This window comes from Pempheris klunzingeri, chromosome 18 (genome assembly GCF_042242105.1).
Source record: "Pempheris klunzingeri isolate RE-2024b chromosome 18, fPemKlu1.hap1, whole genome shotgun sequence".
Taxonomy (NCBI): domain Eukaryota; kingdom Metazoa; phylum Chordata; class Actinopteri; order Acropomatiformes; family Pempheridae; genus Pempheris; species Pempheris klunzingeri.
In genome coordinates this window covers 21382624-21400573 of record NC_092029.1, presented here as the reverse complement: position 1 = coordinate 21400573, position 17950 = coordinate 21382624, and the positions used below count along the sequence as shown (strand labels likewise).

General features: G+C 43.1%; 2 protein-coding genes across 3 annotated transcripts; one reads left to right on the top strand and one right to left on the bottom strand.

Annotated features, from left to right (window-relative positions):
- Positions 1-125: 125 nt before the first annotated feature.
- On the bottom strand, positions 126-5559 carry ginm1 (glycoprotein integral membrane 1). Of its 2 annotated transcripts, none has more exons than XM_070849524.1 (9): positions 5432-5559; positions 5170-5241; positions 4957-5056; positions 4166-4320; positions 3793-3952; positions 3468-3697; positions 3075-3238; positions 1651-2924; positions 126-1608 (listed from the first exon to the last, which is right to left on the bottom strand). In XM_070849524.1, exons 1-8 carry the CDS (start codon positions 5519-5521, stop codon positions 2819-2821), a joined length of 1077 nt encoding a protein of 358 aa, XP_070705625.1. In that variant the 5' UTR covers positions 5522-5559; the 3' UTR covers positions 126-1608; positions 1651-2818. The 2 variants fall into 2 exon arrangements, with proteins under 2 accessions (XP_070705625.1, XP_070705626.1); XM_070849525.1 differs by having other exon boundaries at positions 4166-4317.
- Positions 5560-5625: 66 nt separating this feature from the next.
- Positions 5626-16879, top strand: ppil4 (peptidylprolyl isomerase (cyclophilin)-like 4). Its single transcript, XM_070849282.1, has 13 exons — positions 5626-5717; positions 6039-6106; positions 8277-8341; positions 8427-8544; positions 8726-8868; positions 8975-9071; positions 9261-9377; positions 9460-9584; positions 9730-9796; positions 12455-12566; positions 13140-13236; positions 13427-13559; positions 16433-16879. The coding sequence occupies exons 1-13, from the start codon at positions 5648-5650 to the stop codon at positions 16637-16639; spliced, it is 1419 nt and encodes a 472-aa protein (XP_070705383.1). The 5' UTR covers positions 5626-5647; the 3' UTR covers positions 16640-16879.
- The last annotated feature ends 1071 nt before the right edge of the window (positions 16880-17950 follow it).

The following is a 17950-nucleotide window of genomic DNA, read 5'->3' as shown; positions in this document are numbered from 1 at the left end:
TTACTGTTACAGCCAGACACATTTCTAACTTGAATGTTTCCAGATATGTAAAAACAATAGAGCACATTTTCAGTGGGCTCTCTCAGACTGCACAACCAGCACAATTACTCAGATGTGACAAACGCTTGATGGTCATAAGGAAAGCATTTAATCAGCAAGATTTTAAACCCAAATACACAGTCCAGCTGTACATTTTATGCACACAAATGTCTGAAAATAGTAACACGTGGGTTTACTGCCATTTAAACAGAGCAAATGAAAATAGATTTTTGTTCTGAGTTCATGCCTGACATCATGTTGTTGTCGTCTAATTTAGTGTCATCTACTCCGATGTATTGAGTTAATTCATTTGAGATTTGAGGCTGATCTAAACGCAGGTTGAGCTGTTTTGAGTCATCATGCAGCTTCCTAGTTATAATCTATAACTTGCTGATTGAAAGACGAACTGCATTCACTACCTTGACTACACATGCATCTTTTGCTATCGCAGAATATCATGCATTCTGCAGATTAACTGAACCCCGGGGAGACAGAATCACCACCTCAGCTGCTCTGAGGTACACGAGCTAATGTTTAAAGGGTGTTTTTCTTTAATAAGCATGACAATTTTAAAGTAACACACAAACCACGTTGAAACAATTGCGCTTGCTGAGTTTTAAGACGCATTAAATCCACTTTTTTTTGTCTGGTCCCTCACACACAGCCAAGTGAAACATCAGGAGTGATGCTCCTCGTCTCCCTCTCGCCTAGAAGTCAAGATGAAATGAACCACAAAAGAAAAAAAGGGAACATTCATGCAGCTTCATTTTCACTCCAAAATTCTAAACTAAGTGCAGATTGTTTGACAATAATTTACACATTGAATTTGTGGTAATGTCTTGTGCAGTGTTTTGGGTGGGTCCAGTCATAGCAGTAGTTTGCCTTGTACTGTATGTTTAGGGTGCACATACAATCTGAAGAACCTTACTAACATTCTCCATTATTAGGAAAAGGAAAGCACACACAAAAAAAAAATTCAAAGAAAATACATGATAATCCCCCCTTTACTGATAGAGTCCCCGAGGCACTGAGAAGAAAGACAATCAATACACGAGCCTCAATAGTGGGCAGCAGGCCTTGATGGGAGGTGGTTTCTTCAGTAGTGACATTCAGAATTTTAAAGTGTGGGAAGAAAACAGCTGTCACTGCATGTGCAGACAGGGTTTGTAACATTTTCCCCACACACAGCAATCTGCACAGTTTCTTTTTAGATAAAAAAATTAAGATTTCAAATACAATAGCATTTAGTATTCATCTTGTCTTCAACTTAGGGACGACAAGTAGACCCTGCTGGCCTCATCTTAAATACATATACTGAATAAACTCGTGATAGTGCATGTGCTGCATTAGAGTCTTCACAAATTCCTCGTCAGCAGTGGGGTGCAATTCTGGAGGAAAAAAAACTGAGACTTAAGTGTTACCTGTACAGAACAGCTACATATAGAAAGTCTTCTTTAAGACTTATTGATTGGATGCAGCCCCTAAAAAGCTCAGTTTGTTCTTATTCATCAGTTAAACCTACAGAACTCTTCTCCTAAACCACCATCTGTTCAAATATGTAATGCAGGGCTTTGGTGACAAAACACCGCTGATAAAAAAATGAAAGAAAACCTTGATAAAACAAGCTCCCCTCAAGGCCCATTAAGCAGCTGCTTTTGATCATATTACACGATCTTCATCAGTAAATGGAGATTCCTCAGTTGTGGAGCATCTTGAGGATGCCTCATTCACGTTGGCTTAAGGGAATAGTTCGTCATTTTTAGGAAATCATTTCATTCCCGTTGTTGCCCAGAGGCAGTCTCACAGTAAAATAAGCTTATAGGAAGTCGCAGCCAAGAAATTGTGTGGCACATGCATGCTAGCTGTTCCCCGTGTCTAGTGGTTATGCTAACCTGGGCTAAACCGCTGCCGTCCAGAGCTTGGCATGAGATTAGCGTCAATCTTCTCATCTAACGCTCAACAGCAAAGCGGAGAAGGATATTTCCCAGTTTGTCAAACTATTCCTGTAAAAGCTTAGCTCAAAAGCTTTTAAACGTATCACATGGAGCAGCTACTAAATGGACCTTGACGTCAGATCATTTTCTCCATTGTCGCATTTAAAAACTAAAAAACACCTCTACATAGATCATAACAACATTTTCTTCTTTACATTACATTTTTTTTTTTTTTTTTTTTTTTTTAAATTGGAAGGATAAGCCATGCTACTACGGCATGTTCTGGAAATGGGTAAAGCAAAAGTACTCAATCGGGTGACTTGAAGTCAGAAGTAACTCGTTACCTAGCTAGTTATTTTAAAAGGCTAGCAGTCATTTGTGACTTTGGAAGTGGATTTCCATAGTTTTTCTGATTTTCAGTGCAAATGATGAGCGGACTGCACAGATGCTGCCAAACACACCGCTGGTTCACCAGGACTCCAACCTGAAAGAGGTCTCACAGCCTTCACAGCTGGCATCACGTCACATGGACCTGAGTCAGCAGCGTGAATCCCTCACTTTCTTTGCCTTTTTGACCATGTGACTAATATTTGAGGGATTCATGTGGCCTAGCGTTAGACCAGCAAATTCAATTTAGGCAGCCTGATGGCTTTAAACCACCTCCTGTTCCACGGCTAACGTGCTTAAAGGGTCATTTGAAGTGAAAACAAAACCTACTGGTTCACAAATGTGAATATAAGATAGTGACAAATCCAAGCCATGCTGAGAACACGAGACCATTACCAAGGTTAAACAACAAATAAGAACAAACTGAAAATATAAGAACTGGCCAAGTCGACCCTTCTTCAAGGATTCTTCACTTCCTCCTCTGCTTCTATCTCTATGTTCTCCAGCAGAGTGTGCTTCTCTTCCTCTGGCATTAGAGTGACTGGGTTTAGGTGAAAAATGTGCCTGTAAAAGAAAAGAAAAAGAAAGAAAGAGAACAGGTTTAGCAATCTGAAGGTAAATAGGTAGGAGAGGCCAGCTGGTCACCTTCTGTTTAGTCCAGCAGATCATTTGTTCACTCGTCAATACATCATAAGCTTCGTGAAACACACTCACTTGTGTTCACAAGTTGGGAAGAAGATGTCCAAGATCTTGACAATGACTGCTGATCCAACAACGCCGATCACCACCACCCACATAACCAGGAAGAAGAGGGGCAGTGACTCCGAGCTGAAGCGCCTCAGACGCTCCCTCACCTCCTCCACCCACTGGCACATGGCCTGGAGAGAGGACATGGACACGTGAGCATTTCCTCTGGGTACAAGGCTCTAGTAACACGAGCAACATCAGAAGATGTGCTCACGTGAAGGCTAGGGGGGGGGGGATCACAATGTCATAAACTGCATGAATCACAAAAGTAATATGTAGAAAGAGTTCAATAAAACAGCCTCTTCCTCCTACACAACGCACGCTGTATGTCATCAACCTCGAGCATTAGTTTTACCTTACCGAGTAGGATGATATGAATTCTTTAGGTGGAGTTTCCATCTGAATCTGATCCGGCTGGCTCTGCTCTCGGTCATCATATTCATCATCGTATCTGACATCGTACAGCAGGTCGGGGTCCATACGCAGAGGAGTCTCCGGGAGCTTTCCCGGGGCCGCAATCTCCTCCTGGGTGGTCTCCGTGTGCTTCAGGGTGTACTGGCTGGTGGTCTGGGAGATCAGCTGTTCTTCATCTGATTTAAAAAGTGACAAAGAAATAAGAATGCATGCTGCAACCGACTAGAACAATAATTAGAATAGGATCAGAAAAAGCAGCACGTTTTCATACCTTTTCTAGGATTTGGTCGATCTGTGACAACCACATCATTCTCCCTGGGAACCCTGAAGATCTCACTGTGTCTGATGGGATAGATGTTGGTAAACTGGGCCAGCTTCTGGAAATCTGGGCTCATCAGTATTTTCACCTCACACATGTCAGGCTGCTGGACCTGGTGTGAAATCAGATCCAAATCATGTTTTACATAAGGTGTTACTTAATCAGCTCTGTGATAAAACCACCTGCAAAATGAAATGGAATAGTGTCCTGAAAGTTAAGGATGATGTTTTAGTACAACTACAAACAGGCCAGTAACATTTAAATGAGAATGTCATCAGACACTAAGACCTGTCAGAGATCTGTGACGTCCCAAAGAAATATTTACCTCTTTGCCCTCCATCTCTATCACTTCACTGAACACCTGCAGAGCCACCACCTCCTCCGAGTCGCTGTATAGTCGGTTCTGGCTCACCATCACTCGGGTGACGGTGGACACCAAGTCCCCTGATTCAAAGTCACTGCTCCCATTGATGCTGTCTACTGGAAGAATACAATTCATAGTATTTAGAAGTTAATAACCATGTGAAGGTTAAAAAGTTTACGTTTTAACCTTCACAGATGTCACCCAATTTCCTGAGCCATTAGCTAATGAATGCATCAATCAAACATCAGTAACTCAATCAATGATCAAGGAATTATTTGATGTTTGTGCCAATTTCTTATAATTGTAAATGGAACACATCAGACAATTTGAATTTCACTGAAATTGTGATTGCTTGTGACGGGTACATGTCATTATTGCTGACAGTGAGGACAGCAGGAGCAGTCAAGGTACCTCCACCCAACACAGACCCCGACAGATGATTGATTGATTGATTGATTGATTGATTGATTGTACCATGTATTGGAGCATCAAGTAGGTGTCTATTAGTGCAAAGAAATGTACTATTGCCATTATTGATTAATGTGCTTTGGATGAAACAATGTGACGTGCATTTCAAAATACAGCACAATATATAATGTATGATCTCCCATCACAGTTTTATTACAGTCTTAGTAATGCGATTCATCGATTTTTAACTGCTGAACAATGGATCTAAAGGTTTAGATTAGTCTCTGGTGTGTATGTATCTGTTGTATCTGAGCTTGTGAACACATGGTGTGAGGAGGACTCACAGAGGAGAGCATGACAGGTGAACCTGGTGACCCCAGACAGCTCCACTGGGATGTCATTGACCAGCACCTGCTCTTCGCCCACCGATATGTTTAAATTGATCTGAAAGAAGAAATAACATCGTTACGGTTTGGCTTCTCGGTCGTATTTCGCATTTACCAGAAAAGCAGCCACCCCTGTGCCTCCTCTCAACTGGATTACACTGTGACGTATACCTGCAAGTTGCTGGAATCTTGCAGCTGTGTGTCCGCCAACGTCCCCGCTGTCACGTTAATCAGGATGTTTTCCTGAGGAGAGCACCCATTAAAAAGAAAAGGAAAAGAAAATACAAATGAACGTGAGGTTTCACACCCCAATGTCTGCCAGTCTGGCCAATGCTAATGCTGGACGATCAGTAAGCTAACGCTATGCTAACAGCTACATCAACAGTTTAGCTCAATATCTGTCGTTGCCGACATTTGCTGCTCGGGCTCTTACCGTAATCAGCTGCCTGGGCGGCGACTCTGTGCACGTTACTGTGGCAAGAAGAAGAAACAAAACACTGACTGACAATCCTGTCGTTCCCATTTTGTGTTGACTCTACTTTCCAGCAGCAACACGGCTAACACAAAAACATTAAGCAAGTCATTTGTACTGCGCGTGCGCGGGGATTTCACGCTGGACGCCCTCTCTCGCGAGACCAGGAACGTCAGCATGGCGGTGCTCCTTGAAACGACGCTGGGTGATGTTGTAATTGATTTGTTTACAGAAGAACGGCCGAAAAGTAAGAACATAAAGGATTTTTCCACATAACAGCAGCTCATTTTAAGAAGTGGCTGGTGGTTGAGTAAACTACTGACTTGCTGAATGACAGAATAAGTGGGTGCTAACTATGGCTTTTACCATGCTTCCGTCCTGTTCCTTTGTTTAGTTCACACTAGCAAACTGTTATTTCACCAATAACAACACAGCTGGAGTCAGCCAACACACACCCTTATCAAACCTTAACGTCTTAACGCTGAATAGCTGCTAAGAGTTTGGATTTGGATCTGGTCGACTGTGGACTGTCGGTTTAATCGTAACCTTTGCTCTTTTCCTTCTGCAGCTTGCCTAAACTTTGTGAAATTATGCAAGATAAAGTACTACAACTACTGCCTCATCCACAATGTCCAGGTAAAACGCATTGGTCCCTGCAAACTGTAACAGCTACAGTTCAGTGTCAAGAGGCGCTCAGCTGAACCTCCTGTCCCCGCCTGAGGAGGGCGCTGTCCGCACACAGCACACCTGGAGCTCAGCTCTGATGTGTCAGGCCTGGACCGTGCAGAGCCTCTAAGGCTACAGCTTCACATGCACATACGTTTGGAACTTGGAAGTGTTTGGGTCTTTGCCCGTTTTCAATTTTATTGGTCACATAATCAACACATCAACGACCCCCAGTGATTCGCTTGACATAGTAACAACAGGAAACATTCACTAATATACACTACTCACTAAAAGTTAGGGATATTCAGCTTTCAGGTGAAATTTCAGGATGAAGCTAAAATGCATTCTAACCTTTCCAGGTGAACTTAATGTGACCTTCTCTAAACCTTTGAATGCACATGTCCAACTGTTCAGTGTCTCAGTACTTTCTGCACCAGCTGCTGTTCTCTAACAAGAAGCTTAACAGCAACATTCACAACAGGTTTGATCCACGAATCCACCAATACATTTCCTGCTTCAGTTAGAATTGGTATTTAAACAGTCCTCCTCATCGAGCTGTTCACATTCTGACATCATGAGACCAAGACGACACCTAACAGTTGATCAGCAGCACCTCAACACTGGAGGCTTCAAACAGGAAGTCCTCAGACGGAGGTGTTCACTGAGCTTAGAGGGTCACAGAGTGTCATCAGGAGGTTGGAACAGTGATACAGAGACTGGAAGAGTCACAGAAAGGAGAGGAGTGGACGTCCTTTGGCCACATCCCAATTTATTGAGACACTGAAAATGTTTTGTTGTGGTATACCTACCACTGTTGGTAGATTTTCTTTCAGTAAATTGTTGATGAATGAAACTACCATTGCATGCTTCTACTTAAATGTCCTACTTTCATGATATAATATGACTGTAGCATTCACTTTTTACATTTTCCATATATTTCACCTGAAAGTCGAATATCCCTAACTTATTGTGAGTAGTGTATATATATTAAAGAAAACATACGCATCAAAAGTGTGATACTGTGAAACTGAAATATTGAGGGGATGCATGTGAAGGGAGGAGGTAAGTGGCTGTCAGGACACTGTGTTTGTTCAGGATTCCTGATGTCCTGAGGGAAATAGCTCCTCTTTGGCCACTCCGTTTGTGTTTTCGCTGTGTTCAATGAACAACTCAAACAAGAACAATTGAAATAGTGGTTTCTCCAAAGTCAACACAGTTGCCATTTTTAATGATTGCTGCAGTTTCAAAATGATGCAACCCCTTCTTGACAAGCGTCTTTAGCAAATGTGATGCATATCCACACACCAGGTTCTGACAGCAGTCCTGAAGAATCTGAGCCCACTCCTCATGGCCAACAGCCTCCAGCTCTCTGATGTTCTTGGGTTTTTGTGCTGCAACCACCTTCTTCAAATCCTTCCAGAGATTTTCTATGGGATCCAAGTCGGGCAAATATTACGGCCACTCTAGTATCTTCCAGGACTTTTTCTGAAGCCAAGCCTTGGAGGACTTTGAGGAATGTTTGGGATCATTGTCCTGTTGGAAGGTCCAATGACCTCCAAGCTTCAGCTTCCTCACAAATGGCATGAAGGTTTCTCCTGGATTTCCTGATACTTGATTTGAATCCATCTTCCTCTGAAGGCTGCAGGTTTCCAGAGAAGAAGCAAAGCAGCCCCAGAGCATCACTGATCCACCTCCATGCTCCACTGTAGGCAGGGGGTTCTTTTCAGCGTCTGCCTCATTCTTCCCCCTCCAGACATACTGCTGATCCATAGACCTGAAAAGTTCCACTTTTGTTTCATCGCTCCACTCAATATCTGGGATTTGAAGAAGGCGGTTGCAGCACACAAACCCAAGAACATCAGAGAGCTGGAGGCTGTTGGTCATGAGGATTTTGAGACAGCAGTAGTCATTAAAAGCATATTGTGTTGAATTTGGAGAAACCACTTTAATATTAATTGTGTTGAGCTGTTTCAATTCAAGTTTTGCCAATATACCTAATTTGCACTGGAGGTTGAATAATAATAATAATGAGTGCAACTGTAGGTGAGCGAGTGCTCTGAAGGTACTGTGTTCTCTGTCCAGCGTTGAAGTTGGATTCTGTGTTAGACATGCTCTAACAATGTGTTTGTCTCCTCCTCAGAGAGACTTCATTGTACAGACTGGAGACCCCACTGGGACAGGGCGTGGTGGAGAATCCATCTATAGGTCCGCCATCTTCATTACTGCTGCTGACTCTGTTTTTTTGACGCCACATGTTGAACACTAACTAAAGGTCTCTGTTCCTGATTAGCAAACTCTACGGTGACCAGGCCCGCTTTTTTGATGCAGAAAAAGCTCCACGCATCAAGCACAGGAAGAAGGGGACGGTGTCCATGGTGAACAATGGAAATGATCAGCATGGCTCTCAGGTGAATAAGATGTGCATTCACACTATTGTCGACTTGCAAGTTGCAAGAAGTTTCCAGAAAAAGTTCCTTATTTATATGTACGGTTTGATGGGTTCACCTAATCAAGCAAGATGAAAATATCTAGCATAAACCATATCTAGTTTAAAGATCAGATGTTCCCATCTGTTCATGTCATCCTCAGTTCCTTATCACCACGGGTGAGAACTTGGACTACATGGATGGAGTCCACACTGTGTTTGGGGAGGTGACAGAAGGCATGGACATCTTGGCCAAAATTAATGAGACCTTTGTTGACAAGGACTTCGTCCCATTTCAGGATATCAGGTGAGCTAGCACAAACCGGCTTTGTAGTGTATGCAGTAGTGGCCTGTGTGCCCAGTGCAGTCATTGTTTCTCAGAAAAATGAGTTGTGAATGTCTTTTTGCTGCAGGATAAACCACACAGTGATCCTGGAGGACCCGTTCGATGACCCTCCTGACTTGCCGGTGCCTGATCGATCGCCTGAGCCCACCAAAGAGCAACTGGATGTGAGTGCAGTGACACTGTAAAGCTCTGAGAGGCTTAGCTCAGACACAAATATGAAGCTAAAACTGTCACTACAGTTAACTTAAATAAGTGATCCATGCCCAGCAGACCTCCTCTGCACAAATACACTTGAACAAATGTATACAGACTATATAGAATCTGCTGCCTAAGTGACCTACAGCTGTGTGCAGAGTGGCCGAATCGGAGCGGATGAAGTGATCGACGATACGGATGGGAAACAAGCCGAGGAGCTGGAGGAGAGGTTGAAGGAGAAAGAAGCCAAGACTCAGGCCATCCTGCTCGAGATGGTGAGAAGAAGGACTCTGCTCTCAGCCTTCTGCTGAAGACATCAAAGATGCAGACATTTATACTGTCATAACATTCCTCCAGGTAGGTGACCTCCCGGACGCAGACGTAAAGCCTCCAGAGAATGTCCTGTTTGTGTGTAAACTGAACCCAGTGACTACGGACGAGGACCTGGAAATCATCTTTTCTCGCTTTGGGACCATAAAAAGGTGACGGCAACCACAGTTCTACATAATGCTAGTTTGTATTGTTAGTGTTCAGGAATTATTTGTGTAAATTGTACCGTATATGTGCTGAGACTTTCCTTTATCCCTGTAATATGAGACATTTGTCGTGTCACTCTGTTGTGTGTAGCTGTGAAATCATCAGGGACTGGAAAAGTGGAGACTCCCTCTGTTACGCTTTTATTGAGTTTGAAAAGGTGAGTCATGTCCACATCACATACAATACCTCACTCTAACCACTGTTTTGTATATACTGTATGTGCACAGGTACTACACTTGTGTATACCAAGGGTGTGGGCATGCGTTTACGGTTTAAATGAATGTTATGTTGTGCTATATATGTCAAGTTAGAGTTTGTTCCCAGTCCTCAGAAGGGAAGAAGAAGGTCCTTCAGTGTGCTGCTTTCTCAGCCTGTTGATGAACCAGGCTGGAAGAAGGTTCTGGTTCTTTGTCCTTGCTGTCCTGGCTGCAGGCTGGAGGAATCTGGTCGCTCCTTGGTTCCTTGATAGTTAGCAGCTTAGTGCTAACTAGCTGGTGTGCTCCTGTTGCTCTGAAGATCAGCTGGCAGACTTTGAATGATACCTGCTGGTGCTGAGAAACTTGGTTCAGGCAGGACTTTGTGTCGCTGCCATGAAGAAGGTGGTCTGCTCTGATATATATCTGAATAGAAATGCAGAGGTGCAGTTATGGACTTTTGTTATCACGGTGAGGTTGCCAGGTTTGCAGCTGTACTCAGCGACTGTATCCTGACAATCACTCTGTAGCTGGGGATGCAGCACTAAAGTACCGGGTGGATGAATACACTGTTGCTTACCCCACTTTACAGGGTTTACAGTATTGCATAGATGTATAATATTTCAATAGTTTGCGATCCAAAACAATACATGTTACAAAGGGTCGACAAGTCTGACACACCGTGGAGACCCCCCACTTCTCTGAATTCAGCCCTTCTCCTGTCAGAGTTTGGATGATACAACCAGTTCATCCTTGGCTGCCCACAGTATCCCACAAGCTGCACAAGTGCATAGTCACTCTTTGCAGTATATCTAGTGAAAGTGAAAGATGGAAAACCCCTGCAGGATGTGAGTAATGGAAGTTTGCTGTTGTTATCAGTGGTTGATAACTATCACTAAGGCTGCTGAGGGAGGAGTGTTAATACAGAAATTTGGATGTTTTATAAATATGCAATAAGTACCATGAAGCTGGTATGCTATTGGCTCCATTGTGGAAGTAGAATATTAGAACATGTAAACTTGGGTCATATGAGGTTATGACTGGTATTTACAACTTCTTTGGTTATTCAAGAACAACTTAGTAAACCCCTTGGTAAACTTGAATTTGCGCCTTTGCGAGTTTCCGAGAAGGACCGTATATTCACCATTAGTTTAACCAGTGGGTCAAAGTGGTTATGTTGAATCCCATGTCATGGGGGGGGGGTCTTGCCACTGGCTTTCAGGCCCTCTGAACACCTTCAACAATGGTCTGTAATTAAAAGGAGAAACGGCTGAAATGGGCCACAGCGATAGTATCATGAGTGGTATTGTTATGTGAAGTGCAATGAATATTTAAACCTTTAGAGGGTGCTGGACAGTTTACTGCAGATGAAATGTGTTTTCACATAGACTGTTATTAGCAACGTCCAGTACTATAATAACAATTGCAATATAGTGAATTGTCCTTTTTAAATGAGACCAAAAAGCTAACTAGAAAACTAGATGGCAGCCAAGGGGTTTTCCCCATTAGGAGCAAAAGTGTATTTCATTCAAATACTCCTGCAGACAAATGCCTTTTCACAAACGTTTAAGGCAGGTGTGAAGAAATGCTATAAAGTAAGATTGCTTTCAACACAGTCATTAACTGAAACAGAAACAGCTGTAGGAGGATTAAAACTGGGGGAGGAACAGCCAAACTCTGCTACCAAGGTGAGGCTGGTGAAGACAGTTTGATGTCTCAGGTCATCATGTTCAGACTGAGCACAGCAACAAGACACCAGGTGGTTCTACTGCATCAGCAAGGTCTCCCCCAGGCAGAGATTTCAGAGCACACTGGAGTTTCAGGATGTTCAAGCTCTTCTGAAGAAGCACAAAGAAACGGGAAACGTTGAGGACCGTAGACACAGCGGTCGGCTAAGGAAACTTAGTGCAGCAAAGCAAACTTTGAAATATTTGGCTGTAGCAGAAGGCAGTTTGTTCACTGAAGGGCTGGAGAGCAGATCAATACTGAGTGTCTGCAGACAGTAGTTAAGCTGGTGGAGGTTCCTTATAAGTCTGGAGCTGCAGTTCTGCAGATGGAGCTGGGATTTGGTCAGAGTTAATGGTGTCCTCACTGCTGAGAAATACAGGCAGATACTATTCCATCATCAATACCATCAGGGAGGCGTCTGATTGGCCCCAGATTTATTCTGCAGCAGGACAACGACCCCAAACATACAGCCAATGTCTCTTTATCTCTGGTTTTGCATACCAGACAGACAGTGGGACATTCTGGTTGAAGCAGTGGTTTGGCACTTCACATCAGATATCTCCTAAATATGCAGCCAAAGAAACCTTCATTCTGCTTGTTCTTAGATATCTGATAGTACATACAAAGTGATGGATGTCATTCTATATCCTCCAGTAAATGAGTTGCAGAAAAACTATGTAGTTCTCTTGTCTACATTCAGAATTGTTCTTATTTGTCTTCCTGGTTCACGAACGTTGAGTTTGACAGGACCAACGATGATAAAGTTTGGAGCTCAGCAAAAGTTTTGCTCTTGAGTTTTGTTTTTGTAGTTGAAATCTAATGTGTCTGTCTCTACAGGACCTGACATATACTTCTTTTTACAGTTCTCTTATCTAATGCTTCTGTCTCCACAGCAAGAAGACTGTGAAAAGGCCTACTTCAAAATGGACAACGTGCTCATTGATGATCGACGCATTCATGTGGACTTCAGCCAGTCGGTCTCAAAGATCAAATGGAGAGGGAAAGGTACTCGATACGAAGCCTTTGTGGTTTGCATTTTTTTTTATAACTTTTATTCAGAACAGTGGGGTATGACATCCAGATGTACACAAGGCTATAATCAGCAACATCCTTGTACAAATGTAAATAAAAGAATTTTGGTACAATAATAGAAAAAAAATAATATACAAATGCACGTTCAATAATCTTGAATGGACATTACTCTAAATATATATTTGACTATAGTGACAAATTGTATTTCAAAACAAACAGAAATAGTACCATATAATTCCTAACCTCAAGATGGTGCATTATAAGCTCTGGAAGCACCCATCTAACCCCAAAACCCGAACAGACACACACACACACACACACACATACCCACGCACACACACATACTCTGTGCCTCACTGTGAAGGGGCAGATGCCATTAAGTACAGGGTAAAACCTTAACTATCTACTCTGTTAGTGCTCTGATTAGTGGTTTGCATATTTTGGGTATTTCACCGTTGTACTGAAGGTTATGTTACTATTATTGCCCTCCTCACTTGGAGGGTTTCATAAGCAGAGATCTCACTCACAGCCTTGTCTGCGTCCTAGGTGGGAAGTATACTAAAGATGACTTCAAAGCCTACGAGAAGGACCTGGAGAATCGATCCAAACTGGCTCTCAAGGATCAGGTGAAGCCTAAACAAGAGTATCCTTCTGTGTTACCAGGCCTGGATGTAATTTTCCTCTTCCTCCACTTAATGTCACAACACATCAGCCGAATGGCCCGGCCTCTGTTGTGCTGGCTGTTTTGCAGCTTTTTCGCGGTTTGATTTGGCAAAAACATTTCAGCTCCGACTCTCTCAACTTCCCGGAGGTTTCCATAATTTTGCCAACAGTTCCAAGTATGACCTGCTAATTGAGGAGGAAGAGGAGGTGACGAGCCATCGGCACTCTGAGAAGAAACACAAGGAGAAGAAGCACCATCATCGCTCCGACGATGAGGACAGCAGGAAGTCCAAAAAACACAAGGTAGCCAGCCCAGCACAGCGTTTTCCCCTCCCTTTGCTGGTGTCATGAGGATAGAGTCAACTGTCTTGCAGTTTCTCCTGCTGCTGCTGTTTTTAAAAATTATTTCTGCTTTTTACTGCAGTGAAGTGGGTATATCTTGAAGCTACAGGGAGCCTGACCCAGAACTATGTATTTTCTCAATCTGTATGTTGAGATATACGTGTGATGAACTGAGCAAGTCATAAGATTTTTACCAAAACTCCAGATAAATGTTTAAAAGTCCACAGCAGCACAGTGACACCAGCATGGTAGTGATAAAATAATCGTCCGATATTGTGTGTGTCAGTCGTCCAGGTCTGTGCTGTAACTGTCGTCACACTGATGGTGCAAAAAAGGTCCACGGTCTGCAATGAATATATTAGAATCACCATCACAGCATGTGGTCTGTGCTTTGACCACTGTCCCAGTGCGATGCCTATTTTGAATTCTACTGGTTGGTTTTGTGATTCTGTTCTGTATGGGGAACATTATTGTGACATTGTGTCATTATTTATTAATTCACATTTGTAGCTTAAGCCCTCAACCCACCAGGTACAGTTGGTGCGCTCCAGGCTCATCAGGACCTCAGCACAGGACGGGCAGCATTCATTCACACTTTGGCAAGAATGTGTCTAAATATATCACTGCACACAAATGAATGATCAAATGGTTTCTTATGCACATAGCTAGAAGAACCTCTCAGGGGGCACTGGACAAGTGCTATTGCTGTAGCATATGATCAGAATAGGAAATGGGTCTTTTTTAAAAACTAAATCAGCTTCTGCACTTTCAGATTGTACAGTATGTTTGACATCTAATTGTTGAAAGGACTAGCCTACAGAAGGCTTGGGACAGACGAAGCACAGGCCCCATAGCTGTAGATTGTGTGAGAACTGAAATAGTTTCTCTCTGGTTGCAATTTTAGATGAGTTGATTCCCTCCAGCAAAAACCCTGTACCTGAAAAATGGAACGTGGAGTTTTCTGTATGAACCATCTGAGTGTAAACACCAAACAGCACTGCTGTCCACAGATATCTGATACCAGAGACGTTGCAGCTTCCATGTTTGAGAAGTTACCCAGCTGGCAGCCTGATGTGGCCTTGTAGTCTTATCAAGCTTGTTTCCAGCGACCTTTGATATATCCTGTAGAGCCCTGCACACAGTGGACACTCTTATTACTGACTGATTTTAAAAAAAGGTGTGCTGCCTTGTGTGAGCAGGCGGCTCCTCATAGGAGAGCTTCAGTGACACCAGGGCTGCATGGCTGTCTGCCAGAGCTTTAGTTCTTTAGCAGCTGACTATTGAAAAGTTAGGATGAAAGAAAAATCTCTTTTTAGTTTTCATTTAGACAACATATTGTGTGTTGCAACTCACAATATGAGAGAAGACGATTTCAAGACGAGGAGCAAGGAGGAGATAGTCCCACATGACAGAGGATACAAATCAGGGGGTTAATAATTAGCTAGCGGTGAATACCAAATGCACACAGTGAGCAGGTAGGTATGTTACCATAGGTTACTGAAATCTTTAGCGTAACTCTCTTAATCTGGTGTATTCAGTCAGAATGTCAGGGCAGACACTGTTCATAGTAGGAAAAGCCCAGGTGCTAACAGGTGAAAAGCACAGCTGTATATTTACACCTACATATTTTTTATATCCACCTTTTTAAGGGGCAGCACGGTGGTGCAGTGGTTCACACTGAATCTGCTGGCCTGCAGGCTTGCAGTCTTTCTGTGTAGCTTGTATGTTCTACCTGAGTTTGTGTGGGTTTTCTCCGGGTACTCCACCTTCCTCTCACAGTCCGAAGACATGCAGGTTAATTGTTGACTCCAAATTGCCTGTAGGTGTGAGTGGTTGTCTGTCTCTGTCCCAGCCCTGTGACTGAGTGGTGACCAGTCCGGTCCAGTCCAGTCCAGTCCAGCGTGACCCCACCTCTCACCTAAAGTCAGCTGGGATTAGCTCCAGCTCCCCTGTGACCCTCAAGGATAGGCGGTATAGACAAAGGATGGCTGGATATACCTTGAAAGGCTCTATTCTACTCAGTGTCCCAGTAAGCCATGTTGACAGAAAGGCCTGGAACAAGACGGAAAAACATTACATGAAAGCTTTTACACTGTGCTGGTGTATTGACTCATTCATATTTTACTGCGTTTCTGGAAATGAATTTAAATTTAGTGCTAAAGTTTTGGATGGAAACATGATTAGTGACCAAAGCATCAGCAATTTTATGATTTCCACCTGTTCTACCATGACACTTAAATGTTTTCTATGAAGACGTCCTACTGAATCCCAGTTGTGTAGAGAAAAGCAGATGGGAAGAGAAGACGCTGTTTAATTACTCTTTAGCTGCAGCTGGTCGCGTCTCCAGCGACGATTCATTGTTTCCATAAAGTTCTTCCAGGAAGTATACATACCCTTTCATAGCCTGTTTCTAAACAGGCTCTAGGCAGATGCTGTGGTAAGTGTGGGCACCCACTGTGACAGCAGAGGCTTGCAAGCTGCAGCGACACAGTGATACTAGTAGTTAACACATGCTCACTCCGTTCACTAGATCTGAAAATAGTATTTCAGAATGATTATATTATCCCGTAGTCATGAGACACTTTCATCTCATTGTTATGATCGTATCTTAATTACGATAAATGTCACCCTTTTTTTTTTTTTTGATGCTTTCCTGTAAAGTTATCACAGTGAGTCGTCAGTTTGAGAAAAACACTCAGTGGAGAAAAAGGTTTTTAACTGTGGCGTAAATTAGGTTTCATTCAAAGATAATTCCTTCCGAAACACCTGTTTAGAACTGAAGTGTGTTCATCAAAGGTCTTCACTGTGTCTCTGCTTTTCTCTGGCGCTCCCAGGACGGCGAGGACAGCCGGCGAGACAGAAGGATGGGACGTCAGCGCTCTCGATCACGCTCCAGCTCGCGCTCCAGAGACAAGGACCACAAACACGGCAAGTCCCGGGTCAAACATGGGAAAGAGGGCCGTGATAAAGGCCACAGGGACAGGAGCCGCAGCCGCTCCCCCAAGAAGTCCAAGGATAAAGACCGGAGCAGACACAGGTGAAGGAGAGATGGGAACGGTGGTTACCCCAAACTTTATTGGATATCTTTCTGTGACCGGAGAGTCTCAGGAACTGTATTCAGCATGAATCATATAGCTAAACTACTAGTTTTCTTAAAAAATCACATGAAAGTTAGAAAAAAAAGGATGATCATTAGGTTCTTGTCACATTGTCTTGAAGAACAAAAACTGTTTCTGAAATGCTTTTTGAATATGGTATTAAATAAATTTCCTTAAATGTGACCGTTTTCTCATCATTTTTATCAATGTTTTCATTTGAGCTCCCAGACAGACTGACTGCGCTCTCTGTTTTGTTCCTTCCTCTGCACCTTCCTCTTCCTCCTCCAGACCCAATTTAGAACAGAGTCGGTAGATGATTAGCATCTAAACCTTTGACGTACTAGGTGGGGTGTTTTAACCTTCAGAAAATGCTAGCGTGGAAAATTGCTGGGTGGAGTGAATCTCTACAGCCCTGAGGGAATTCACTGGTGTCTCCCTCCACCCACCTCCTCTCTGAGCCAGGGTGTTCAAAGTGAAAGCAATGTGTTTCTGGCCTGGCTCCGTGTTTGACAAATGGTTAGAGGAACGTTTTAGGTGTGTGCTGTTGAGATAGAATTCAACAAAATAATCTTATAGTTGTGATCTGATAAAAAGCAGCATTGGGAGTGGGTTTAGAGCATCATTTTTAGGGTTTAGAGCTTCTTTTTTTAAGTTTTTTAGCTTGTGTTTAGGGTTTAGAGCTTGTCTCTATAGTTTTGTGCTGCTTTTTCAGGGTTTTTAGCTTGCTTTTAGGGTTTAGAGCATAATTTTTAGGGTTTTGCGCTGCTTTTTCAGGGGTTTTAGCTTGTGTTTAGGGTTTAGAGCTTGGGTTTCCTTTCCAAAATGACGAGTGTAACTAAAAAAAAAAGGAAAGTTGACTGCGAGGGCTGCCGCTTTTTTCACTGAAAACACAACCCAATAGCACACATTTCCCAGCGCTACAGGAAATAATGTCCAGTTTTCCACAGAACAATATCAGTGCACAAACGAGGAGGTATGCAGCAGACATCTCATCTCTGGCTGAGGAGTTTCAACAACGCTTTCGGGATTTCGCAGCTATTGAAAAGGAGATCATTCTTTTTTCCTCTCCTTTCTCTGTGCAACCTAATGATGCTCCGGACCACCTGCAGCTAGAGCTCATTGAGCTGCAGTGTGACCTTGAGTGGCGCAGCCTGCACCAACAGCTCTCTCTTGTCAACTTTTACCGCCAGCTTGATAAAGGCAGGTTCCAAGAGATTCGGACATTTGTTAAAAAATGTTTGCTTGCTGAGTTTG